General features: G+C 41.8%; 1 protein-coding gene and 1 long non-coding RNA gene across 26 annotated transcripts; both read left to right on the top strand.

Moving 5' to 3' along the window:
* The first annotated feature begins 43 nt into the window (after positions 1–43).
* On the top strand, positions 44–26,429 carry PRPF3 (pre-mRNA processing factor 3). Of its 25 annotated transcripts, none has more exons than XR_014842802.1 (17): positions 44–86; positions 3,290–3,479; positions 5,201–5,331; positions 6,530–6,625; positions 7,259–7,405; positions 10,613–10,696; positions 10,925–11,145; positions 12,054–12,360; positions 13,627–13,793; positions 15,529–15,608; positions 17,252–17,395; positions 18,079–18,178; positions 18,352–18,465; positions 19,937–20,055; positions 20,335–20,788; positions 21,642–21,958; positions 26,069–26,429. XR_014842802.1 is itself a non-coding variant. In XM_005655388.4 (17 exons), the coding sequence occupies exons 5-17, from the start codon at positions 7,388–7,390 to the stop codon at positions 26,213–26,215; spliced, it is 1,647 nt and encodes a 548-aa protein (XP_005655445.1). In that variant the 5' UTR covers positions 44–86; positions 3,290–3,479; positions 5,201–5,331; positions 6,530–6,625; positions 7,259–7,387; the 3' UTR covers positions 26,216–26,429.
* Positions 21,343–21,689, top strand: LOC146404088 (uncharacterized). Its single transcript, XR_014844244.1, has 2 exons — positions 21,343–21,467; positions 21,502–21,689. It is a non-coding gene; the product is annotated as an uncharacterized LOC146404088 (long non-coding RNA).
* Positions 26,430–27,434: the final 1,005 nt, after the last annotated feature.

The raw sequence follows: 27,434 nt of genomic DNA, 5'->3' as shown, positions 1-27,434 counted from the left end.
TAGCGACGGCAGGCCGTAGGGCGGTCGGAGGGTTTCCGGTTCCGGTGTAACGTTCGGGCTCCGTCTCAGGGGCTGAAGTTTGTGAGGTGAGTAGTGGCCCCGGGCCCAGAGAGGGTATGCTCGGGTCCTAGCGGCTGGGGCTAAGTTTCAGTCCAAAGGGAGGACCGAGGCGGGAGGTTCAACAGAAAGGAGGCTGAGGAAAGAACCAGGTTCTGTGCGAGAACGGGTTGGAATGAGATTGTTGAGAGGAAAAGGGCGGGGGCGGGAAAGGGACAGGGTGAGGAGACTACCTCTGAGATGAGTTTGGGTAGAACAAGGTGGGGAAAGGGTCCGGTCAGAGAGATGGAGAGAGCAAAAAGCAAAGGATAGGGTTTAAGGGAGGAAATTCGACTTGTAGCAAAGAAGAGCACGAAGTAAGGAATTCCTTCAGAAGATTAGATTCTGCTACCTGCTCATTGAGATCATTCTGCCTTCCTCTCTCTCCCTCCACACCGTAACCACCCCCACCCCGCCCCACGCAGTTATTGTTGAACGTCTGATTAATGACAAAGCTAGTTACTATTTGGAAGTTTGATTTTTGCCCACTGACTGTTTAGTCTGCACGTTATATTATGGAGGGAATGGGTTGAAATTGAGTACATAAGTATAGTGCTTGGGCATACGGTTCGTTTATAGAGTGGTACCCCGTTTATTGCTTTGGATTTTCAAACGGCTTAAACTTTCTAATCTATGATTCAGTTCTAGTGGAATATAAGCCCTCTAAGGTGAGGATTCTTGTCTCTTTTGTTCACTGTTGTATGTATCCTTGGCAGTATCCCACTACATTAACACTTAGTTGTTGTGCAGTAAATACTTACTGAATGAATTAAGTGCCAGATAGCTATGGCAGTTGTCCTCCTTTTGTAAGATGAATGAACTGAGGCTCAGAGGAATTGCTTGACAGAAGGTTAGTAAATGGAAGAGCTCTTTCTTCACTCCCTATGTTGTCTGAATACCCTTCTTTTGAGCATTGAACAGTTAGCATGTTGAAATTGATAAGCTATAGTGCTGTCTCATGATGGGTAAATAGAGCCATCATAGATTTATTATATAACATGTCAGTAAGACACAAAATCTTTTACTCCTAGTTTCATGACTTCACTAGCTTCATATGGTTATACCAAAATTAAATACACTGTTTAGCAACAGGTCTTATAGAGGATAAACCTACCAAGAATGCAGAAGTTAATTAGACTGTACCGGAGTTCTTGTCGTGGCTCAGTGGTTAACGAATCCGACTAGGAACCATGAGGTTGTGGGTTCGATCCCTGGCCTTGCTCAGTGGGTTGAGGATCCGGCGTTGCCGTGAGCTGTGGTGTAGGTCGCAGACTCGGCTCGGATCCCACGTTGCTGTGGCTCTAGCGTAGGCCGGCGGGTACAGCTCCGATTAGATCCCTAGCCTGGGAACCTCCATATGCCGTGGGAGCGGCCCAAGGGGGGCAAAAAAAGTTTTAAGATATCTTTTCTCCTAAAAGGTACAGTGTAATTTTTTTTTCTTCTTTCTGGATATCTTTTCTCCTAAAAGGTACAGTGTAATTTTTTTTTCTTCTTTCTGCCATTTCTTGGGCTGCATATGGAGGTTCCCAGGCTAGGGGTCTAATCGGAGCTGTACCCGCCGGCCTACGCCAGAGCCACAGCAACGTCGGATCCTCAACCCACTGAGCATGGCCAGGGATCGAACCCACAACCTCATGGTTCCTAGTCGGATTCGTTAACCACTATCCTATGACAGGAACTCCATCTTAAAACATCTTGAAGCGTTCTTTTGTAGCTCAGTGGGTTAAGAATCCAGTGTTGTCACTGCAGCAGCTTGAGATGCTTCTGTGTCGTCCACGTTCCATCCCTGGCCCCAGAACGTACAGTAGCAAAAAAAAAAAAAAAAAAGGAAGAAGAAGAATCGTATTAATTTGCATTTAAAGATTGTTCTAGAGAGTCTTTTATGATGGTGTTTTCTCTGTTAAGCTAAACAGGAGAAAAATAGAAGTGGAAAGAGAGTACATCCAAAATGAAAGTAATCTTTTCTGAACTGAGAGAATATTTATGACAGAGGCCCTGTAGAACATAAGAGAAAAATATCTGAGTACAGAATTCCCACTAGGATGAATGTGACTACAGAGAATTGTGAGAGCGAGTTCCTATTGTGGTTCAGTGGTAACAAACCTGACTAGTCACCATGAGGATTCGGGTTTGATCCTTGGTCCCCTCAGTGGGTTAAAGGATCCGGCTTTGCTGTGAGCTGTGATATAGCTCATGGACAAGGCTCAGATCCTCTGTGGCTGTGGCTGTGGCCAGCAGCCACAGCTCGTTTGGACCCCTAGCCTGAGAACTTCTGAAGATGTAGCCCTAAAAAGACAAAAAAAAAAAAAAAAAAAAAAAAATTGACAAAAACAGCCTTAAGGATTATGAGCTTTAGTATAGGATGACTGATGTGGATAAAGCCTCCCTTATTTGCATGCCTTAAAGAAGGCCTGGGTTGGAGTTCACAATGTGGTGCAATGGGTTAAGGATCTGGCCATGCCACAGCTTTGGCTCGGCTTCGTTCCCTGGCCCGGGAACTTCCATATGCCATGGGTGCTGCCAAAAAAAAAAAAAAAAAGAAGAACGGCTGGGTTGAGGAATACCTGCCTGGAAATAAGAATAGAAAAGCTGACCTCTAAGTGGACTTTATATAAATATTTGCAATCCTTGAATATGACAGAATCAAAAAAGAAGCTGGAACTCATTTCTTAGACTAGGTTAAATTCAGGGTTTGTTTATTCCACAGATTTCATTGATCCACTGATACTTTCTGAGTTAGGTTTAAAAATCAAACAGAATGGGAATTCCTGTTGTGGCTCAGTAGGTTAAGGACCTGACATCTCTGTGAGGATGTGCGTTTGACCACTGGCCTCACTCAGTGGGTTAAGGATCCCATGGTGCCACAAGCTGCAGCACAGGTCACAGATGCATCGCAGATCCATGATGCCATGGCTATGGCCTAGGCCTGTGGCTGCAGCTCCAGTTCAGCCCCTAACTTGGGAACTTCCATATGCTGTATGTGCGGTTGTTAAAAAAAAACAAATGGAATGTGTTCTTTCTGTTTTGAAGTATGGGTTGTAGGAAGAGTATTTGGCTTGAAATGAAGTAGAAGAATTTACCTAAGGATTAAGAATAGGGCTGGGGAAAGCATTCCTGATGTGCTCACCATTGCCTGGAATCATTTTGGTCTTTTCCTATCCTCTAACTTAACTCTTTACTGGTTTCTTTTTAGGTCCAGTATTGAATCCTTTTTGAGCCAACCTCCTTTTCCTGAAGAATGGCACTGTCTAAGAGGGAGCTGGATGAATTGAAACCATGGATAGAGAAGACAGTGAAGAGGGTGCTGGGTTTCTCAGAGCCCACAGTGGTCACAGCAGCACTGAACTGTGTGGGGAAGGGCATGGACAAGAAGAAGGCAGCTGGTATGTACCTTTCTGAATCTTTTGGCTTACATATAGGATGACCCCAAACATTGTTTTGAATTTCGCCAAAATCCTCTGTTGGGAGCATCTAAAAAAAGTCAGGTCAGAGTTCCCTGGTGGCTCTGCCAGTTAAGAATCAAGTGTTGTCATTGGTGTGACTCAGGTTGCTGCTGTGGTGCAGGTTCATCCCTTGCCCTGGAACTTTCACATGATGTAGGAGTGACCAGGAAAAATAAATATAATAAAGACCAGACCAATCAACTGTACTTTAATTAAAAATAGTAATAATAAAATAAAAATAGAAAAGGTTAGGACATATTTTATTTTCTCTCTTGTTATGGAAATAGCCTAAATAACTAATTTTGCTTTTTCTCTTATTTTTTCTCTATTCGTGACATTTTTGTTTTGCTTTTTGTTTCAGCCACACCTATGGCATATGGAAGTTTTCAGGCCAGGGACTGAATCTGAGCTGCAGGTGCAGCTTATATCACAGTTGTGACAATGCTGGATCCTTAACCCACCACTCCACAGTGGGAATTCCTATTTGTGACATATTTTGAATCTCAGACTGACTTCCTTTGACCACTGCTCTGAGTTATCTAAATTATTTTTACTTAGGAAATATGCTAAAGTCAAATGGGTATATTCAGATTGACATCTAAACATATAAAATCTCTATAAAATAAATGAAAAAAGTTGAAGGAAGTAGATTTTGTTAATGGTAGTCTCCTACAACTTGCTGTTTGGAAAGTTAGGGTGATTGTTCATCCTAAACTTTATTTAATTTAATTTATTTATTTGTTTTTGCTTTTTTAGGGCCATACCCTTGGCACATGCAAGTTCCCAGATTAGGGGTTGAATCAGAGCTGCAGCTGCTGACCTGTACCACGGCCACAGCAGCTTAGGATCTTAGCTGGTCTGCAACCTACACCCCAGCTCATGGCAACACCAGATCCTTAACCCACTGAGTGAGGCCAGGGATCAAACCCACATCCTCATGGATACTAGTTGGTTTCATTTCTACTGAGCCAGGACTGGAACTTTCATTATTTATCCTAAAGTTTGATGCTCACCCTAAACAAGGTGCTTTAGCTATGCTACTTCCTACTTCAAATTTTTAAATTTTTAATTTTTAATTTTTTTTTTTTCTTTTTTGCTTTTTAGGGCCACACCCATGGCATATGGAGGTTCCCAGGCCAGGGGTCGAATCAGAGCTGTAGCGCCCAGCTACATCACAGCCACAGCAACGCCAGATCCAAGGTGTCTGTGACCTACACCACAGCTCATGGCAACGCTGGATCCCTAAACCACTGAGCAAGGCCTGGGATTGGACCTGCATCCTCATGGATAGTAGTCAGATTCGTTTCCGCTGAGCCACGACGGGAATTCCAACTTTTTTTTTGACTGCACCTGTGGCCTGTGGGAGTTCCCAAGCCAGGAATCAAACCCACACCACAGCAGTGACCCAAGCTGCTGCAGTGATAGTGCTGGATTCTTAACCCACTATGTCACAAGGGAATGCCAAAAAATTTTAACTATTTTTGTCTCATGGGGCAAAGTCATTCAATATAAAAGAATTTATGAGAATCCTAAAAAGAAACTAAGAAAGCATTTCCCTACCATCTAGGAATAAAATTCCAGTGTTAGTATCTATTGTATGCCTAGTATTGCACTAAGTACTCTTCCCTTTTCAATCCTACCACCTCTTATTTTCCTGTCAGACCATCTGAAACCTTTTCTTGATGATTCCACTCTCCGATTTGTGGACAAACTATTTGAGGCTGTGGAGGAAGGCCGAAGCTCTAGGCATTCCAAGTCCAGCAGTGACAGGAGCAGAAAACGAGAGCTAAAGGTAGGTTACAGTTAACTATCTGATGAGTTTGGAGTGTTTGAATGGTAACAGAGTTGCTGAGCTTACCTGGTTTAATGTCTGTCATTAGAATACCTAAATTAGACCTTGAAGTAGAGGGGGTAAACTCACTCATCTTATGGTGAACTGCCCAAGTTCATGAGTTGAAACATTCCAAGGAAACAGTTGGGAGCTTTGTCCTTTTTCATATACAGTTAGGAGTTTTGTTTCTTATGTTTGTCTATGTCTTTTTTTTTAGTATATAGATTGCTCTAACATCTTATGCTTTACGTGAGACCTAATAGATTCAGAATCTGACTTAACTTTTACCTGAGCTCATTGTTGCTCCTTTACAGATATCTCTCTGCAGTGGACTTATAGATGGGACAACTAAAAACAGTTATTATTTACTATATGTCTTGAGACTGTATTGTTCACTATATAGCATATTGCCAGTCATCTGGCTCCATGAGTGGAATACTTAAAGGAACCATCATTACTCTCTTGCCTACTTCACTTTATCCTGCAGTTGCTGACTGGTCATGGCCTCTTTCAGTATTAGCAGTATTAAGTAGCTGATCTATCTCCATCTCTTGTTCTCTCTTTTAAAAAAAACCTTTTCTGTGACTCCTGTCAAACCTTCTGAAGTGCTTTTGATACCTCGGCTATCCTATTGCTTTGCCTGGAGCACAGGAGTGCATAAGCAATGACGGCTTGGTCCCTGGCCAGGCTGTGGAACCAAGAGAAATAAAGATTCGTGTGCCCTTTCTGTTTAGGGTGCTGTAGAGTGATCAGAGAAATGAAAGATAGTCCTTGCCTTGAAGTTTACAGCTTAAAGGTTGGGGGACAGGAGGGTACAATAAAATACAGTCACAAACTAGAAAATCTGAGTAGCAATTTCATGTAAATTTTAGGGTTGACTATAGAAGTTCAGACTTATGTTGAATTCTGTTATGTTTAAGTGGGAATGCCTAATCTAGAGTATACACAGATTTATAAAGATTATGTTATGATAGGGCATGCTACTTTATACATGCTGAGGGCCTGCTTTGAATAAAGTTACTACATTGGGTGGGATTAATAAATATGGTTTCTTAAAGGAGGTATCTAGATAGCCTTGGGATTCGGGTCCCATTTTGGTCCATTCAGATCCCCACCCCACACAATATATTATGGGAGAGTCCTTTTTCTTGAACTGTAGGAGTTCCAGGAAGCGCTCGCCCCTGGCCGAGGATATGTCCTTGCAAAACACGAGCCCTCCTAGTGAAGAGGGGATGTCACCCAAAGCCTACCACCGGTGTGTACATTTGCTTTTTCCCATTGTCCCTTCCAGTTGGCCACTCTTGGTCCTGTTAAATTCACCTTGCAAATTAGTCAGCATATTTGAGTTCCCATTGTGTGATGAGAACAAAGTGTTATTGGGGAATACAGAAGAAGAGAGAAAACCCCTGTCCTGGAAGAGCTTAGAGTCTAGTTGGGAGAAAGTTCTTACTAACATTGAAAGATTTAACACTTGGCAAGTCAGAATATCAGCAATGTAATTTTAGGTAGTGTGAACCAAGTTGTTAAGTGCCAAAAGGATGTGAAACAACAGTTTGATCAGAGTGGGATGAGATTATTAATGAGGAAAACTTCCTGGAGGAGGTGAGTTTTAGGCAGGATTTGGACTGGGGGGAAAGTTGAGGGAGGCCATTGCAAATGTGGGCAGTAGGATTTGCAAAGACCTTGAGATAGGAACATTTGTAAGAACATGGGGGTGAGATTTGCTTGACTGATGTAGGAGAATAATGAAGTTGGGTGAGATGGTCCATTTGGTGGAGGGTCTAGAAGACTCTGGGAAAAGTCACAAAATGCTGACAGGGAGTAGGATTATTCTTCTCTTCTCCCATGGGCAGGGATACAACTCCTCTTTCATCTTGGGTTCCCTTAGGAAGTGTTTGGTGATGACTCTGAGATCTCCAAGGAATCATCAGGAGTAAAGAAGCGACGGATACCCCGTTTTGAGGAAGTGGAAGAGGAGCCAGAAGTGATTCCGGGGCCTCCCTCAGAGAGTCCTGGCATGCTGACTAAGCTCCAGGTTAGTAATTAAGAACTGGAAGCAGTAGTTTTGTGAGTTGAAGAAGCAAGAGATGCATGTTTCCAGATTTATTGTGGACTTGATTTGAACTAATGTTTAGCATTGGGGAAATTTTATTCCCTGCTTTATGTTTCATCATTTCTTGGTTTAACTAGGAGTATTCCAGTTAAAGTTTATTGAAATAGCATTTACTGAGCACTATTACTTGGTGAGGAGGGTGTGTTACCTATATCACTTGACCAAATATCAAATTCACTGTCATTAAGAAAATTATTGGGGAGTTCCTGTTGTGGCTCAGCAGTAATGAACCCAACTCGTAGCTATGAGGACACAAGTTTGATCCCTGGCCTCTCTCAGTGGGTTAAGAATCCAGCATTGCCCTGAGCTTTGGCATAGGTCGCAGATGCAGATCTGGAGTTGCTATGGCTGTGGTGTGGGCCAGCAGCTGCAGTTATGATTCAACCCCTAGCCTGGGAACTTTCATATGCCTCAGGTGCAGCCCTAAAAAGATACCCCCCCAAAAAAATTACTGGGAGTTCCCTGGTGGCCTTATGGTTTAGGACTCAGCATTATCACTGCTGTGGCTTAGGTGACTGCTGTGGTGACATAATTAGAACTCAGCCTGATGGCAGAGGAGAATTTCCAAAACCTATAATGCAGAAAAGATAAAATTCACTTGAGTAAATTTTTTTTCTTTGAGGGTTGGGGGGGCTGCTACTATGGCATGTGAAACCTCCCAAGCCAGGGATCAAACTTGCACCCCATCAGCAGCCTGAGTCACTGCAGTGACAACACTGGATTCCCAACCTGCTGTGCCACAGGAGAACTCCTTCACTTAAGTAATTTTGAGTTGACTTTTTTTTGTCCTATTTTTGGCTGCACCTATGGCTTGTGGAAGTTCCCAGGCCAGGGATCAAACCTGCACCATAGCAGCAACCCAAGCTGCAGTAGTGACCACACTGGATCCCTAACCCCCTGAGTGATAAGGGAACTCATGCCTTTTTTTTTTTTTTTTTTAGTAGGAATTATCTGTGTATTTACAATGGAGTTTCTGTTGTAGCCTAGCAGAAACAAATCCGACTAGTATCCATGAGGATGCAGGTTCAATCCCTAGCCTCGCTCAGTGGACCAGCAATCTGGCGTTACCATGAGCTGTGGTGTAGGGTAGCAGCTATAGCTCTGATTTGATTCCTAGCTTGGGAACTTCCATTTGCTGCAGGTGTGGCTCTAAAAAGCAAAAAAAACCTTCTAAAAAAAAATTTTTTTAAGGGCATTGTTACAAAAATCTGTGGTTTTTTTTCATTTGTTTGTTTGTTTGTTTTAGGGCTGCATTCTCAGCATATGGAAGTTCTCAGACTAAGGGTCTAATTGGAGCTACAGCTACCAGCATACACCACAGCCACAGCAACGCAGGATCTGAGCCACGTCTGCGACCTACACTGCAGCTCATGGCAATACCAGATTCTTAACCCACTGAACGAGGATTGGACCCGTGTCCTTATGGATACTAGTCAGGTTCATTACCACTGAGCCTCGACAGTAACTCCCAAGAGAATTTGATACTATATAAGCAATAAATATTTCTTATAACTCGTAAAATTTGTTAGGGGGAAATAGAATATATACATATATATGGATAGATGGGTGGATGGATCTGTGTATTAAATATGATATTTCTGAAAGGAAAGAAGCTGATGGTGTTTTTTTTATGGAAAATGGGGTGGAAGAGTTCACAATATACCCTTTTGTGCTTTTGTGCATTTTGAACTATGTAAATATATCACCTACTCAAAAAAAAATGTTAAATTTTAAAGCTACATCTTAATTCCAGAAAGAAGACCACCAGACCACTGAACACCAGCTTTGAAAACAATGCAAGCTTGCCTCTACCCTGATCCTTATCTTCGACCCTATATTTCACTCACAAAACTATAAAACCACCTCCCAGTCTCTCCTAAGTGGGTACAGTCTTTGAGGCATTAGCCTGGTGTGATCCCTCTTTGCCTAGCAAAGCAATAAACTATTTTTTCTCCAAAAAAAAATATATACGTAATATCTTGAGGAGTTCCCATTGTGGCTCAGCAGATTAAGAACGTGACATAGGGAGTTCCCGTCGTGGCGCAGTGGTTAACGAATCCGACTAGGAACCATGAGGTTGCGGGTTCGGTCCCTGCCCTTGCTCAGTGGGTTAACGATCCGGCATTGCCGTGAGCTGTGGTGTAGGTTGCAGACGTGGCTCGGATCCTGCGTTGCTGTGGCTCTGGCGTAGGCCGGCAGCTACAGCTCCGATTAGACCCCTAGCCTGGGAACCTCCATATGCCGCAGGAGCGGCCCAAGAAATAGCAAAAAGACCAAAAAAAAAAAAAAAAAAGAACCTGACATAGTATCCATGAGGATGCAGGTTTGATCCCTGGCCTCAGTCAGTGGGTTAAGGATCTGGCATTGCCACAAGCTGTGGCATAGGTCGCAGATTCTGCTTGGTTCTGGCATTGCCGTTGCCGTGGCTATGGCCCAGACCGGCAGCTGCAGCTCCAATTCAGCTCCTAGCATGGTAATTTCCGTATGCTGCAAGTGCGTCCTTAAAAAGAAAAATTAATTAATAATTAATTAAAAAGGAAAAAAAATATGTTGAAGCACCTTGATAGCAGGAATCCTTTGGAAAATTCAAGAATTATTTGATCATGTTCTCGAAGCTTATTATTCTCAACTTCTTTAGGACTGAAGAAGGGGTTTACAGAGACGAGGACACAAGTCTTTGTATTGTTGGCTCCCGTTATCCAAACTAGAAACTCAGGGACCAATGGATGACTTTTTAAAATATAAATATATGATAATGTTTATGGATTCTGTTGGTTTTGCATGCATTATTTAAATGTTCACAATTGCTTGTGATGTAGGTACTATTTTTACCCCATTTAGACACTTGGAGCTTTAGAGATTAAATACCATGTTCAAGGTCACACAGGCATTAAATGGCAGAGTTAACATTCAAACTTAGGTTGAAGGTAGGTTGAAAAATTACAGTGTTCAGCTGTGTGGGCTTATTTTTACTAAATTTTCTAGTCCATGGTAAAGGCAGAATATGATAGGGTCATTCAAAATTTTTAGTTCTCTAGACCTGAAAGCCCTTTGGGTTTAGTAACCTATATGAGAGAAAGAAAAAGATAAGTTAACATTTTTTTCAATTTTTTCCCACACCGAGAACAGATCAAACAGATGATGGAGGCAGCAACACGGCAAATCGAAGAAAGGAAAAAACAACTGAGCTTCATTAGCCCCCCTACACCTCAGGTATTATGCTCAGATTACTCTGAAAAGAAGAATCTTTAACATGGAATTTCTTGTCGTCCAATCAACTGAGGGTACAGAAGATGACTGCATGTTCCATCCCCACTCTACCACTGTCTGCCACTGTGTGTGTGTGTGTGTGTGTGTGTGTGTGTGTGTGTGTGTGTGTGAAAGAGATCTGTCTGCTGGTCTAATCTTTGTGATTCTGATTTCTTGTACTCTCTCTCACAGCCAAAGACTCCTTCTTCCTCCCAACCAGAGCGACTTCCAATTGGTAACACTATTCAGCCTTCCCAGGCTGCCACTTTCATGAATGATGCCATTGAGAAAGCAAGGAAAGCAGCCGAACTACAAGCCCGCATCCAAGCCCAGCTGGCACTGAAGCCAGGACTCATTGGCAATGCCAACATGGTGGGCCTGGCCAATCTCCATGCCATGGGCATTGCTCCCCCGTGAGTATCTGTTTCATGGAACTCATTGCTTCTGAAGCTTGAGAAGCAATAAATGTCTTTAAACATTATTGATCTTCTTTTCCCAAGAATCTAAATTATTTCTTACACAGTTTCACATTTTATTTATACATATATGTGTATGCACACACACTCACTCAATAAATACCAATTGTATTTATTCTCTTAACTTCCTTGTTGCAGAATTATCTTCTTTTTTACAATTGGTAGAACTGAAGTTAAGATTATTCCTCTAGTACAGGAGCTGGGAATAGAACCAGGTATCCTGGTTGCTAACTCAGAGCTATAACCATTAAATCACATTGAATGAGACCAGATCTGAGAGTTCTCTATCTACAACTGGGTAAAGATGATATAGGCATTAGGAGTTCCTATTGCGGCGCAGGAGAAACCAGTCCAACTAGAAACCCTGAGATTGCGGGTTCAATCCCTGGCCTCACTCAGTAGGTTGAGGATCCAGCGTTGCCGTGAGCTGTGGTATAGATCTAAGACAGGGCTCGGATCCCGAATTGCTGTGGCTGTGGTTCCAGCTGCCAGCTACACCTCTGATTCGCCCCCAAGCCTAGGAACCCCCTAAAAAAAAATAATAAAGATGATAGGCATTATTTTTACTACTTAAAATTGGTTTTGTATCCCTGGTCTGGCTCAAGAATTCAGGTGTAAAGAAAGATAAGGTTTCAGCTTCTAAGTTCATTTCATCTGATTATGTGCTATACTCAACTATTCAGTTTGATATTTTCAAGTAGTGTTGTTATTCACTAAAGGGTTTTTCCCCCCTGGAATTGTGTAACCTAGTGGTCTTTGTCAGGTTTTGATTTTATTTTCTGTTTGTTTTTTTGTTTGCCTTATTGTTCCATATGGAATTTATTCCTTTGTGGGCTGTTTTTCAGGAAGGTGGAGCTAAAAGATCAAACTAAACCTACACCACTGATTCTTGATGAACAAGGTCGAACTGTAGATGCAACAGGCAAAGAAATTGAGCTGACACACCGTATGCCTACTCTGAAGGCCAATATTCGGGCTGTGAAGAGGGAACAATTCAAGCAACAGTTAAAAGAAAAGCCATCAGAAGACATGGAGTCTAATACCTTTTTTGACCCCCGAGTCTCAATTGCCCCTTCCCAGCGCCAGAGACGTACTTTTAAATTCCATGACAAGGGCAAATTTGAAAAGATTGCCCAACGATTACGGACAAAGGTATCCAACTTAAAATGTAATCTAGAATTTTTAAGATGTTAGGAAGGTGACAAAGGAAATTGAATACAGTCCTAAAATACTGTTTACTCAATTCTCTGATTTGGCAATTAGATAAACAAGTAGTGGAGTTCCTGTCATGGCTCAGTGGTCAACTAGTATCCATGAGGTTCAATTCCTGGCCTCACTCAGTGGGTTAAGGATCCGGCATTGCCATGAGCTGTGGTGTAGGCCGGCACCTGTAGCTCCTATTCGACCCCTAGCATGGGACCCTCCATATGCTGAGGGTGTAGCCCTAAATAGACAAAAGACCCCCAAAAAAGTAGTAAAGCAATGAGTAATTTTTAAAATACTACTTTTATTCCTGGAATACTTAATTTTTATTCCTGGAATACTGACTTTTCTTCTCAACTATTTATATTCTCCTTTAGATGGAAATAAAATTGAGTTTGAAAACTTTCCATATACAGTAGACAGTGGAGGGAAACAATTCAGGACCCTCTGGGCAACTGAAAAAAATTTACTGCAGAAAACCTACACACTTGGATAGTTTAATTGACTATATATTCAATGACTTTTACATTCTTGTTTCATCCATTCAGAAGGAGGTTTTCCATAAAACTCCATTTCTGCATATTTGCTGTGGGCACACACTGGGGGCGGGGGAGGGATAGTAATGAGGGTGAAATGTATATAAATCAGCAAAGTAAGGGATAAAGTAAAGCAGAGCTGCTCTTTTTTCTAAACTTTCAGGGAAAAAAATGAATTTTTTGGATTGAGTATAAAGAGTTCAAGAAGGGAGTGTTTTAAGATTTGGGATTCTGGAGTTCTCTGGTGGCCTAGTGGTTAAGGATTTGGTGTTTTCATGCTGTGTCTCAGGTCTGTTGGATCCATAGCCTAGGAACTTCCACATGCCTTGGGCATGGCCAAAAAAAAAAAAAAAAAATGGAGAGTTCACATTGTGACTCAGCAGGTTACAAATCCAGCTAGCATCCATGGGATGTGGGTTTGATCCCTGGCCTCACTCAGTGGGTTAAGGATCTGGAATTGCCGCATACTGCAGTGTAGGTCACAACGTGCGGCTCAGATCTGGCATTGCTGTGACCGTGGTGTAGGCCGGCAGCTGCAGCTCTGATGCAGCCCCTAGCTTGGGAACTTCCGTATTTCCTGAGTGCAGCCACAAAAAAAAAATGGGATTCTACTACTTCCCTGTTTTCTTTGACTCCAATTTATCTTCTTCTTCTTTTTTTTTTTTTTTTTTATCTTTAGGCCCAACTGGAGAAGCTACAGGCAGAGATCTCACAGGCAGCTCGAAAAACAGGCATTCATACTTCGACTAGGCTGGCCCTCATTGCTCCTAAAAAGGAGTTGAAGGAAGGAGATATCCCTGAAATTGAGTGGTGGGACTCTTACATCATCCCCAATGGCTTTGACCTGTGAGTTTGTTAGTTAATACCTTTTAGTAAGGCTAGAGTTTTAATGGGCAGGACAATACTTGTGCTTTAAATTAGATCTAAGGAGAATAGGTAACCACACACAAGCTCATATATTTGTTAAGAGTATGTTGTATGGGTTATTTTTAGGTTTTTTGGGGTTATTGGAGGAGGATTGGTCACAAATAGTCTAAATAACTTGTGGAGGAGTTCTCGTTGTGGTGCAGCAGAAATCTAACTAGCAGCTATGACGTTGTGGGTTTGATCTCTGACCTTGCTCAGCGTTGCTGTGAGCTGTGGTATAGATTGCAGATGTGGCTCAAATACTGTGTTGCTGTGGCTGTGGCATAGGCCGGCAGCTGTAGCTCCAATTGGACCCCTAGCCTGGGAACCTCCATATGCTACAGGTGCGGCCCTAAACAAACAAGCAAACAAATAAATAAATATGCAAATAATTATAAATTTTCTATTTGCTTTTTTTTTTTTTTTTTGGCCACACCCCTGATGTGCAAAAGTTCCTGGGCCAGGAATCCCACGCCACAGCAGTGACCTGAGCCATTGTAGTGACAGTGCTGGATACGTAACCCACTGTGCCACATAGGAACTCCAGAATATTTGTTTTCTTCTCTTTTCTTTTTATGGCCGTACCCACAGCATATGAAAGTTCCCTGGTTAGGGGTCGAATCTGAGCCACAGCCACACAAAATCTGAGCTGCATCTGTGACCTAAACTGCAGCTTGCAGCAACCCACTGAACGAGGCCAGGGATTGAACCTGTATCCATATGGATACTAGTTGAGGTCTTAACCTGCTGAGCCACAACAAGAACTTCAGAATATTTGTTTTCTTTCTTTCTTTTTTTTTTTTTTTTTTTTTAACACTGCACCTGCAGCTTATGGAGGTTCCCAGGCTAGGGATTGAATTGGAATGGCAGCTGCCAGCCAACACCACAGCCACAGTGACACTGGATCCGAGCTGCATCTGCCATCTCTACCACAGGTCATGGCAATGCTGGATCTTTAACCCACTGAGTGAGGTCAGATTTGAACCTGCGTTCTCATGGATGCTAGTCTAATTCGTTTTCACGGAGCTATGAGGGGAACTCCAGAATATTTTCTTAATTTCATTCTTGTAGTTCCTGCTGTGGCACAGTTGGTTAAGGATCCAGTGTTGCCAAAGCTATAGCATGGGTGGCATCTGCTCCTTGGGTTTGATCCCTGGCCTGGGAATTTCCAGCAGAAAATGAAATACATTATTTTGCTCCTTTTAATAGGTGTTTATATTTCTTAAAGATCCAGACCTAGAGTAGAGCAAGGATTCTTAGTTGTTGAGGGAGAGAATAATAAATAAAGCATATAAGAAACATTTGGAGAGCTTTTATCATATCTTCTTCATCATTTTGATACATGGCTTTAGGAGACTGTCTCAGCCTTTCCTTACCCTTCCTTGGCCAACCACTGCCCCGGGGAGTTATTGTTACTAATGAGAGTCCATGGTATCCATCAAAGGTGTTGAGGTAGAAAAAAGGTTGAGAATGGTATAAAGAGTGCATCCAAATGGAACCATTTTCTCATCTTGAAAATTATGTGTAATATAATTACATATTATAGATATGCAAATACTTATAAAAGTGCTAGAATTCATTATGGAGAGTGGATTTTTTCATTGTTTCTGAGACTCCCTCTCTTGGAATCATCTCTACCCACATATCCTGTTTTCCCTTCTTCCTCCAATTTTAGTACAGAGGAAAATCCCAAGAGAGAAGATTATTTTGGAATCACAAATCTTGTTGAACATCCAGCCCAGCTTAACCCTCCAGGTAATAGATTACTCAATCAAAGCTCTAGAGAACTATTATACAATAGAAATTTATGTGGTAGTGGACGTGTTCTCTATGTGAGCTGTCTGTACAGTAGCCGCTATCCACATATGACTATTAAGACTTAAAAACTGGAGTTCCCCTTGTGGCTTAGCAGTAACGAACCTGACTAGTATACATGGGGACTCAGGTTTGATCCCTGGCCTCACTCAGTGGGTTAAGGATCTGGCATTGCTGTGAGGTGTGGTGTAGGTTGCAGATCTGATGTTGCTGTGGCTGTGACCTAGGCCAGCAGCTACACCTCCAATTCAGCCCCTAGCCTGGGAACGTCCATATGGTGTGGCCCTAGCAAGACACACACACACACACACACACACACACACACACACACACACAAAACAAAGAACTTAAAACCTGAGTTGTAATAATATATAACTCAGGGACTGAATTTTTAATTTTATTCAATTTTAATTTTAAATTTAAGTAGAAAATGTGGTTAGTGGCTACAGTATTGGACAGTGCAGCTGTAGAGCACTGAGGCCTAATCTAGAAATGGCTTCACTGATGTATATTACAAATTGGCCTTTTGTTAGTGTTGACTCCCAACTCTAGTCTTAGACACCACCACTAAAGTCCTGGCCTTTTTCAGTCTTTGTCTTCAGCCTTTCTATCATTTTTGTAGCAAAAGTGTATTGACTCAGTTGAAAAAGATGGGTTTTAATCGTGTCTGTGTTTTTTAAGTAGCTGAATCCCTTGTGTAAATCACTTAGAATACAAAATTTCCTCATATGTAGGAATAATATTAAGTTATATTCCTTCTTCAAGCGATCATAAAAGATTTTAACACTTTGATCAGTTTTGGAATAAACAAAGGAAGTTAGTTTTTTACTCAGTTACCAAGTTTACTCAATCAATAAATCTGCTCACCATCACAGGGAATTATATCCAGTCACTGCGATGTGTGACTGGGTCACTTTGCTGTACAGTAGAAATTGGCAAAACACTGTAAATCAACTATAATCACAAAAATAAAAATCAGAAAATAAAAAATTTGCTTACCAGTATCTCCAATAAGTTCAGGAAAATAGATTGAGAGCTTGAAATAATGCAAAGTGTAATTGTTGAGTTGTATTTAATAAGAATCTACTTAACTGTCATTAGTATGAATCATCAAAAGAATGCAGAGGGTTTTATATGTTTTATCAAGTCGAGTAAACCTTCTTTAGGAGTCCAGAAGATTTTTTCCAATTCCAGTAATTCTCAAATTATAAATTTCATCATCTTGGCCAGTGGTTTTCAAGTTGTATTCCATAGACACATTGAGGTTCAATAGGTAGGATCCAAATGAGATTCTGCATATCTTCTACCTAACCCAAATCCTCACACAGGGCAGCCAGAGCAGCTGTAATATTATATTTTCCATTAGCCACGTTTCAGTTGGTTAAAAGGTTAAAAGAAAAACAAGTAGAATACAACTCCTGAAATATAAGAATGCTTTTTAAAGACATATCCAAAATAGCATGGATTATTATTATTATTATAAAAAAAAACCCAAACCAAAAGTCCTTTTAATGTGATTGATATTTACCTATATCTCTCTAATATGCTATTTGTTTTTGTACATTCATTTTCCTGCCTGACAGTTGACAATGACACACCAGTTACTCTTGGGGTATATCTGACCAAGAAGGAACAGAAGAAACTTCGAAGGCAAACAAGGAGGGAAGCACAGAAGGAACTACAAGAGAAAGTCAGGCTGGGCCTGATGCCTCCTCCAGAACCCAAAGGTACATATCGTAGAGGCAAGAAAGAAAGGGTGGCAAGTTTATCTCTGTCACTCTAGAAGAACTTGAGCATCTCCCTACATTTTTTTTGTTTTTTGTTTCTCAGAATCATTCATTGATTCTTTTTTTCCTTTCCTAAATTTTCTACTGTCTTATTAAGACAGGTCAACATAGTCATTGTAGAGGTCATTTAAGGCTTTTTTAAAAAGTAGTATTGACCATGTAACACTCTGGAAGAATAATAGCTTTGAAATTCATCAAGATAGTAGTTGGAGTATCTGCATAGAGTAGTTACGTTCATAATTCTAATGTTCAAAAAATGAAAATCTAGTTAAACCTCACTCCTATAGTCTCCGTTATCATTTAGTAATACTTTGAGTTTATGTATAGGACCTTTCACTAAATGCTGTGATCAGAGTGAAAAATGCCAAAGAATTAAATTCTCTGTCTTTTGTAAATTTTCAAGCAATGTGAATAAATGCATACCAGCTATTTAGACTAATAGATGTTCCACAAATGCTGAGTTAATTGGATGGTCTTTCAGGGTAGGAGTATCTGGAGAAAGTGAGTTTTGAGCAGAGATTTGAAATAGGCGAATAATATGAATTGGTAGAGAAGAGATTGACGGGTTATCCTAGTTAGAGTAGTGACTTAGGAGATTGATGTCTGTCCTCTCTTCACTACAGTGAGAATTTCAAATTTGATGCGAGTATTAGGAACAGAAGCTGTTCAAGACCCCACGAAGGTAGAAGCCCATGTCAGAGCTCAGATGGCAAAAAGACAGAAGTAAGTGCCATGGGATTGGGTGGAAACCCAGGGCAAGTACCTTTCCCAAACTCTTCTGGGGGAATCCATATTTGGAGGGAGGGGAGAGTCCTCCGTTGCTCTCTCTTTCCCTCAGCCCTGCCTCTGATCTTCAATGCCTTTCTCACTTGTGGATGTCCTTCCTGTCACGACAGAGCGCATGAAGAGGCCAACGCTGCCCGAAAACTTACAGCAGAACAGAGAAAGGTCAAGAAAATTAAAAAGCTTAAAGAAGACATTTCACAGGGGGTACACATATCTGTATATAGGTAGGTGTCCAAACTGGGCCAGCCTTTCCCTTAGAGATATCAAAATATTTTCCAAGTGCTTAAGACAGAATCACTGTGGTCTAAAGCATACCTAACATCAGCCTCAACTCTCTTGTAATGACCTAGTGTAAATCAAGAGCTAGTCAATCTTTTACAATGGCAAGGGTTAAAAAACCTACTCAGAAGAGTAGTTCGCTCTTGAATATTAGTGGTTCTCTCATGAATTTAGTTCTCTGAGGTCTTAGTGAACTAGTACTGGTTCTGAAGAATGAGTGAATGAATATGCTTGTTCAGGCTAAAATGTAAACTAAGTATCATTTATCTTCTATGAAGTATATTATTTCTCTAGGAAGCATTAAAAGTTTTTTCCTCAGTTAATTATATCTTTATTCTAATGTGTTAAACCTTTTATTCCCACTCCAAAATAGGCTTTATACACTGTAAATATTTTCTTCCTTTTGTGTTGTTTTCATTTTATTCTTTTATGTCAAGTACATGTGTATCTTTTATTTGAGTTCATGTTTAGTAAATAGTTCTTTATTATAAAAATGGCACATTATGGAAATTCCCATGTGGCATAGCAGGTTAAGTATCTGGTGTTGCTGCAACTGCGGTGTGGGTTTCATCCCTGGCCTGGGAATTTCCATGAGCCACAGTTGCAGCTAGGAAAAAAAAACAAAGGTAGTGAATCCTTACTAAGATAATGAACATTTGAACAACACAAAGGACACTTACTGAAAAAGTCCTTTTCCTATTCTCTGATCTCTTAGGACCACTCACTCTAGGTAGTTGCCACTTACAGTTTTTCATGTGTCCTAGAAATTTTTCATGCATAGTATTGTCACTACATTATAAGCATCTGAAGGGCAAAGAATTTGTTGCTCTTTGTACTCAAGAACAACTGCCATATAAATATTTTTGGATGATGGTAAATATCTTTTCTTCATTCTTAAAGTTTGATCAGGGAAATTGCTATTTGTTTTAGGGTATACACTGCAAACTCTGAAGAAGCTTACAACAGTAGAAATAATTCTAGGAGTTCCTGCCATGGCTCAGTGGTTAACGAACCCGACTAGGAACTATGGGGTTGCGGGTTCAATCCCTGGCCTTGCTCAGTGGATTGGGGATCTGGCGTTGCCGTGAGCTGTGGTATAGGTCGCAGACGCGGCTCAGATCCCGCGTTGCTGTGGCTCTGGTGTAGGCTGGTGGCTACAGCTCCGATTAGACCCCTAGCCTGGGAATCTCCATATGCCGTGGGAAGCAGCCCTAGAAAAGACAAAAAAGACAAAAAAAAAAAAAAAAAGAATTCTAGACTCATCAGTTCTACATTTTAAGCATTTGTATATTTGCTTACTCCACATGCCTTCGTTTTTAGAGAGAAAACTATTTTGGATCCATCTTTATTTGCCATTCCATGCAGGCAGCTACTGATGCTAAAATGAAAGCCATAACTAAACTCTCCCTTCTCCAGAGTTCGAAATTTGAGCAACCCAGCCAAGAAGTTCAAGATTGAGGCCAATGCTGGGCAACTGTACCTGACAGGGGTGGTGGTACTGCACAAGGATGTCAACGTGGTAGTAGTGGAAGGGGGTGAGTCTAAAAAAAATTGAGGGAGAACGTCCCCAGGCAACCCTAGACCTTGAAGTGATTAGCATGGTGGGAAGAAAAGAAAAAAAGATAGTCATTTTAGAGCCGTACCTGAGTATAATATCTTGGGCCTTTGTTTCTGTTTATTGGAGTAGAAGGACCTAAGATGTGGTTCCTGGGACTGCTCTAGCACTTAATGTCTGAGCATTGAATGAGCTCGGAGGTTCTTTCTACCCCATGGTCTTCTGCAACTCTCGCAAAATTCTCCTTCTCTGTTTATAGGCCCCAAGGCCCAGAAGAAATTTAAGCGTCTTATGCTGCATCGGATAAAGTGGGATGAACAGACATCTAACACAAAGGGAGATGGTGAATGGGGGTTAGAGGGGAGTATGTGGGAGGTGGGATGGTACTCTGTCCCTTTATCTGTTTGCTTCCTCTGACACTCTTGCAAATACTAGGTAATGTTTAAGAATTTCAGAAAGACCCATTTAGACTTTAAGCATGCAGGACATTCATACATTGTTTATTATATGATCAAATGCATGAGTATAAGTTATTCTACTGCCTGTCCCTTAAGGCCTCTCCACCAGCTGGTTTCCCTGTCAGCCTGGAATCTGGATACTGGCTACTTGAGTGCATTTAGTGTGTGATAGTTCAGCAGGCTCTGCACTCAAATGTGCATTTATATGATGTAACTTTTTCTTTCTTTCTTTCTTTTTGGAAGGCTGCACCTGATGCATGTGAAGTTCCCAGGCTAGGGGTCGAATCTGAGCTGTAGCTTCCAGCCTACTCCACAGCCACAGCAACGCAGTATCCAAGCCGCCTCTGCAACCTACCTCACAGCTCGCAGTAACTGCCTAATCCTTAACCCACTGAGCAGGGCCAAGGATTGAACCTGTATCCTCATGGATACTAGTCGGATTTGTTTCTGCTGCATCACAACAGGAACTCCCTGATAGAACTTTTTGATAAAAAGGCTTTTAAAGATTGAAGACAAAACCAATTTTTTTTAGATCAAAAAAGCTCTCTGCTTCATTTAAGAAAATATATTTTTCATTCTTTTGCCCAACTTTATCTTATATATATATTTGATATCATCTTGGCCATCATTCTTCCCTCAGTATTCATTCTTATTTTCTTTAAAAAGAAAGATTAGCATTAATGTGTGCAGAGAACCTTACTTTTCTTAATGTTATATGACTTTGGTCTTTGTGTACTTTTTGTATACTTGATACATTTTTGTACCTTACTTAAAGTACACTTTTTACTGCAATTGACCTATATTTTGTTTGGCAAACCTCCTTATTCCCAGTACCTGGCAGAGCTCTTGACACATGGTGCTGAATACATGCTTGTTAAAATAATTAATGTCCCAGAGTTTCCATTGTGGCACAGTGGAAACCATGAGGTTGCAGGTTTGATCCCTGACTAGGAACCATGAGGTTGCAGGTTCAATCCCTGGCCTTGCTCAGCGGGTTAAGGGTCTGGCATTGCCATGAGCTATGTTGTAGGTTGCAGATGTGGCTCAGATCCTGTGTTGCTGTGGCTATGGCGTAGGCTGACAGCTGTAGCTCCGATTGGACCCCTAGCTTGGGAACCTCCATATGCTGCAAGTGTGGCCTTAAAAAGGAACAAAATAACAATAATAATAATTAACGTCCCTGTCTATTTGGAGATTCCAGTCTAGTTTGGGCGAAATAAGGAATAACATTTGCTCCCAATATGTAAGAAAGGCTTATGATATTTAAACGAATTTGGTAGACTTGAATACTATTGGTTTGGAACCTAAATCTTAATGTCTAGTCTAAATCTAGAGCAAGATTTAGCTATATTGTCTTTTCCAGATGATGAGGAATCTGATGAGGAAGCTGTGAAGAAAACCAACAAATGTGTACTTGTCTGGGAGGTAGGTGATCTTTTGTTAAACACTGAGGCAGAAGCTAATTCTTGATTGTTCATACTATTCAAGTGGAGCAGTGGAAAGGTAAAATCGAACAATGACTAATCCTTTAAGTAATTTGTATTTTTTTTGGAATTCATTGTTGAATGTTTGGCAGCAAATCCTTCCTGATTATATTTTAGTTAAATTGATGGCTATATAGTGTATGACAACTGGGGAAAAGGATGGAAAACTAGTTGCAAGGATATAAATTCTCAAGTTCTTGCTGTGGCTCAGCTGATTAAGAACCCATCATAGTGTCTGTGAGGAGGTGGGTTTGATCCCTTGCCTCACCCAGTGGGTTAAGAATCCAGCATTGCCACAAACTGTGGCTAGGATCTGGGCATTGCTGTGGCTGCGCTATAGCCCAGCAAGCTGCAGCTCTGATTCTGATTCAGCATCTAGCCTGGGAACTTACACATGCCACAGGTGCAGGCTTAAAAAGAAAAAAGAAGTACAGGAGTTCCCGTCGTGGCGCAGTGGTTAACGAATCCGACTAGGAACCCTGAGGTTGCGGGTTCGGTCCCTGCCCTTGCTCAGTGGGTTAACGATCCGGCGTTGCCGTGAGCTGTGGTGTAGGTTGCAGACGCGGCTCGGATCCCGCGTTGCTGTGGCTCTGGCGTAGGCCAATGGCTACAGCTCCGATTCGACCCCTAGCCTGGGAATCTCCATGTGCCTCGGGAGCGGCCCAAGAAATAGCAACAACAACAACAACAACAAAAAGACAAAAAGACAAAAAAAAAAAAAAGAAAAAAGAAGTACAGATTCTCAAATTATTTATTTCATAGTCATGGATATGAGACTTGAAAAGAGGGAAATGAGTTATGGGATTTTCTTTGGATACAGTGAAAGAACTACTAGACTTAAGAACATAAAGTTGGAAGTCTGGGCAGTATCACTTATTAACTATGTAACTAGGCAAGACACTATCAAATACTATTGCTTTGTCTTTAAAATGTAGATATTATTCCCCCACCATTTTCTGTCTTTTTTGAGAACCTAACTAGATTATTATGTAATGGGCTTTGTTGAATGTGATTAAAATCACTCTTTAAATGAAACTTTTGTTTTTTTTTTTTTTTTTTTTTTTTGCTTTTCAGGGCTGCACTTGTGGCATATGGAAGTTCCCAGGCTAGAGTTCGAATTGGAGCTGTAGCTGCTGGCCTACTCTACAGCCACAGCAACGTGGGATCTGAGCAGCATCTGCAACCCACACAACAGCTCACAGCAACGCCAGATCGTTAACCCACTGAGCAAAGGCAGGGATCGAACCCGCAACCTCATGGTTCTCAGTCGGATTCGTTAACCACTGCACCAAGACGGGAACTGTTTAATGTTTTCATTTTATTCTGTTATGTTGAGTACATGTATATCTTCTATTTTATCTTCTATTTTAAAAATGTGCTCCCTGGTGGCTCGGTGGGTTAAGGAGGCAGCATTGTCACTGCTGTGGTGCAGGTTTGTTCCCTGGCTTGGGAACTTCCAAATGCCATGGGCATGGCCAAAAAAAAAAGTTTTGGAAGTTCTTGTTGTGGCTCAGTGGGTTAAGAACCTGACTAGTATCCATGGGGATGTAGGTTTGATCTCTGGCCTCGTTTATTGGCCTAAGGATCTGGTGTAGCCTTAAACCTGCCAGCAGCTTGTGTCTCTGTAGAGGCCTGGGTTTGATCCCTGGCTCTGCACAGTGGATTAAAGGATCCAGCATTGCCACAGCTGTGCCATAAGTTGTAGCTGCACCTTAGATTCGATCCCTGCCCCAGGAACTTCTATGTGTTTCTTGTGAGGCCATAAAAAGGCAGGAGAGGGGGCGGGGAGACAGTTCCCATTGTGGTTCAGCTGGTTAAGAACCTGACATTGTATCTGTGAGAATGCAGATTCAATCCCTGACCTCAGTGAGATAAGGATCTGGCATTGCCGCAAGCTGCATTATAGGTCACAGATGCAGCTCGGTCTGGTGTTGCTGTGGGTATGGCCCAAGCTGGCAGCTGCAGCTCCAGTTCGACCCCTAGCCTGTGAACTTCGATATGCTGTAGGTGTGGCTCTAAAAAGAAGAAAGAAAAATTTTTTAAATATGCTCAGGAGTTCTCTGCAGCATAGCAGGTTAAGGACTTGGCATCATCCCTGCAGCAGCTCGGGTTGCTGCTGTGACACGGGTTCGATCTCTGGTCTGGGAATTTTCATGTGCCGTGGGCTCAGCCCTCACCCCACCAAATGTGCTCATGTTTAGTCATAAGTTCTTTATTGTAAAAGTAGTATTTTGGAGTTCCTGTCATGGCTTAGTAGTAACAAACCCGACTAGTATCCATGAGGATGTAGGTTTGATCCCTGGCCTCACTCGGTGGGTTAACCTGGCTTCGCCATACCCTGTCATGTAAGATCATGTGCTGTGGTATAGTTCACAGATGCACCTCGGATCCCAGAGCATTGTTGTGGCTGTGGCATAGGCCAGCAGCTGCAGCCCCAATTGGACCCCTAGCCCGGAAACTTCCATATGCCACAGGTGCAGCCCTAAAAAGAAAAATAAATAGAGTTCCCGTCGTGGCGCAGTGGTTAACAAATCCGACTAGGAACCATAAGGTTGCGGGTTCGATCCCTGCCCTTGCTCAGTGGGTTAACGATCTGGCGTTGCTGTGAGCTGTGGTGTAGGTCGCAGATGCGGCTCGTATCCCGCGTTGCTGTGGCTCTGACATAGGCAGGCAGCTACAGCTCCGATTCGATCCCTAGCCTGGGAACCTCCATATGCCGCGGGAACGGCCCAAGAAACGGCAAAAAGACCAAAAAAAAAAAAAAGAAAAGAAAAGAAAGAAAAATAAATAAATAAATAGTAGTGTTTTCCTACAGAAATAGTGAGTGGTCATTAAAATAAATTTTAACAACACAGAAGAGCACTTACTCAGATATTCCCTTCCAATTCTCTGATTCTTTAAGACCACTCTTTATAGGTAATTGTTACTGTTTTTCATGTAACTCTTATCACAGATTCCTCCAATTTATGCATACTAAGTAGGTAATAATAACCATAATAACTGTTTCTATGTCTCACAAGTCCCCACCTGCATGTTTAGTATTCCAGCCCCTTTGTCTCTTTAAAATTCTCTTCCATTTATCTCTGAGAATCCTCAGGAATTATTTCTCAGGGTCAGAAACAGGCCAGGTTTTACTCTAGCCTTCTTTTGGGAATCTGATCCCTGAAAACTTCTTGAGGTAGTACTTTGGGTTTTGGTGGGTTTTTTTCTTTTGTTTTGTTTTGTTTTGTTTTGGTCTTTTTGCCATTTCTGAGGTAGTCTTTGTGACTACTATTGCTGCTGGTACCTTTGGTGAGAATGTGGTTCCACCTAGTACTGTATCTTTCTGGTGTAGTTCTCTGCAGGTAGCCCCACTGGCTTCCATTCCCCTCTCCTCCTCACCCCTGTATTGTTCTTTGTCACTGGGCCAAAAGCCTTCTGCTTGTATAAAGGGTCTCACTAAATCTTTTTTTTTTTTTTTTTTTTTTTGGTCTTTTTGCCATTTCTTGGGCCGCACCCACGGCATATGGAAGTTCCCAGGCTAGGGGTCTAATCGGAGCTGAAGCTGCTGGCCTACACCAGGGCCACAGCAATGCTGGATCGTTAACCCACTGAGCAAGGGCAGGGATCGAACCCGCATCCTCATGGTTCCTAGTCGGATTCGTTAACCACTGCGCCACAACGGGAACACCCGGGTCTCACTAAATCTTATGAAAAGAGTCTCTAACTCCTTTCTCCCTAAATGCCCAAATCTAATCCTGGAGGCCAGGTGGGAGACAAGTTCATCCTATTTTACCCTCCATAGTCCTTGCTGACTTGCTCTTCCACCCAGGCACTAGAGCATAGAACTCCTCATCTGCCATTTAGTCACAAAAAACTGAAACCCATATAAATTCATAAAAACTCAGTAAATATCCAGGGGGATGGAGGTTAGAATTGTTTTTACTACAAATCACATTTAGTTAATAAGCACGTTGCTACATAAATGTTACTAGGTTTTGTAGAGGAATATTATATCTGATGTAACTTAGGAATTGTAGTGTTTTTATTACAGATTTTGTCTCTTTCCCAGGGTACAGCCAAAGACCGGAGCTTTGGAGAGATGAAGTTCAAACAGTGCCCTACAGAGAACATGGCTCGGGAGCATTTCAAAAAGCATGGGGCTGAGCACTACTGGGACCTTGCACTGAGTGAATCTGTGTTGGAGTCCACCGACTGAGACTACTGCAAGCCCTTGCCCCTCCCCTCTTGCCTTTGTCTCTTCAGTCCTCTTCCTTATTCTCCTTCCTAGCCCGGCCCCACTTGTATGTGATCTCAGAACTGTGCCAAGCTGACATTGGAACTGAGGGAGAACACCTTGCTTCCTTCCCTAGTCAGCCTGGTGCTGCCCATTATTCCCCTTATGTGAATATGATTAAAGAGTTATTTTTAAAGTCTGTATGATATTTTTCACACACTCTTAGGTATTGAAGTTTGGGTCTTCAGGTGATCTTTTATCCAGACTTTTGCAATGCAAAAAGAAAATTTTGTCCTTGCTATTTATGTATATGCAAATGGATGAACTAACGAATGGATGGATGATTGGGTAATAGAAATTCCTGACCTCATCCTAGAGCAAGAGTGATACGTACCATCTTCCTGGAGCAGAATGAAGCAGGAAGAGGTGTTAAGCGGATAGGGGAAGGAAGAACAAACCAATGTCCCGTCTCTTAACCTAACTAAGCTGTCTTAATAGGAAGTCAACTCCTCAGATGGGCGCATAAATATGAGATGTATGTTTTGAGTGAAATGGACATGGAGAATCCAAGGAGGATGGTGTGCGTCATTTTGTAAGGTGGAATAGGATTTAGGAATTTCACCTATTTCTTCTCTTTTCTAATTAAAAAAAAAAAGTCGCTAAGACAATGGGTAGAAGTTCCCATCATGACTCAGCGGAAAAGAATCCAGCTAGGAACCATGAGGACATGGGTTCGATTCCTGGCTTTGCCCAGTGGGTTGAAGATCCAGCGTTGCCATGGCTATGGTGTGAGTCGCAGATGTGGCTCAGATCCCAGTTGCTGGGACTGTGGTATAGGCGAGCAGCTGTAGCTCCGATTAGACCCCTAGCCTGGGAATCTCCATACACCACAGGTGTGGCCCTAAAAAGCAAAAAAAAAACGATGTGTAGCTCCCCCGCCCCAAGAATCTGACAATTTGCAGTTCTATTTAAGTATTTACTTAATCTTTTAATGTTTCCGGTTTGGTTTTAGGAGTGTTTGGGTCAGAATAAGTGTCCATTGAGTTCCAAAATTCCTACCATGAATGTCCTTTCATTTCATGTTGTCTGTTGAAGACATATCGAACACAGGAACCATTAGAACTCCTTCCTGCTAACTGAAGCTTACCAGGAAGTAATGTTGAAGTGAATACTTGACCAGAAGTTAAAACATTCTGGGTGG

Source organism: Sus scrofa, chromosome 4 (assembly GCF_054392235.1).
Source record: "Sus scrofa isolate SSC_HxYL_T2T_F1_AM1 chromosome 4, Sscrofa_HxYL_maternal_Yorkshire_Landrace_v2.0, whole genome shotgun sequence".
Classification (NCBI taxonomy): Eukaryota; Metazoa; Chordata; class Mammalia; order Artiodactyla; family Suidae; genus Sus; species Sus scrofa.
The sequence above is the reverse complement of the archived record's forward strand: the minus strand, read 5'-3'. Positions and strand labels throughout refer to the sequence as shown.

What these genes read in the sequence shown, in the direction of transcription:
- PRPF3 (XM_085020597.1), top strand. Translation starts at nt 3,335, where the DNA reads ATGGCACTGTCTAAGAGGGAGCTGGATGAATTGAAACCATGGATAGAG. An exon ending in GCATGCTGACTAAGCTCCAG is followed by an intron (nt 7,406 to 10,612) that starts GTTAGTAATTAA and finishes CACCGAGAACAG; the next exon opens with ATCAAACAGATGATGGAGGC. An exon ending in GCCTCCTCCAGAACCCAAAG is followed by an intron (nt 17,396 to 18,078) that starts GTACATATCGTA and finishes TCTTCACTACAG; the next exon opens with TGAGAATTTCAAATTTGATG.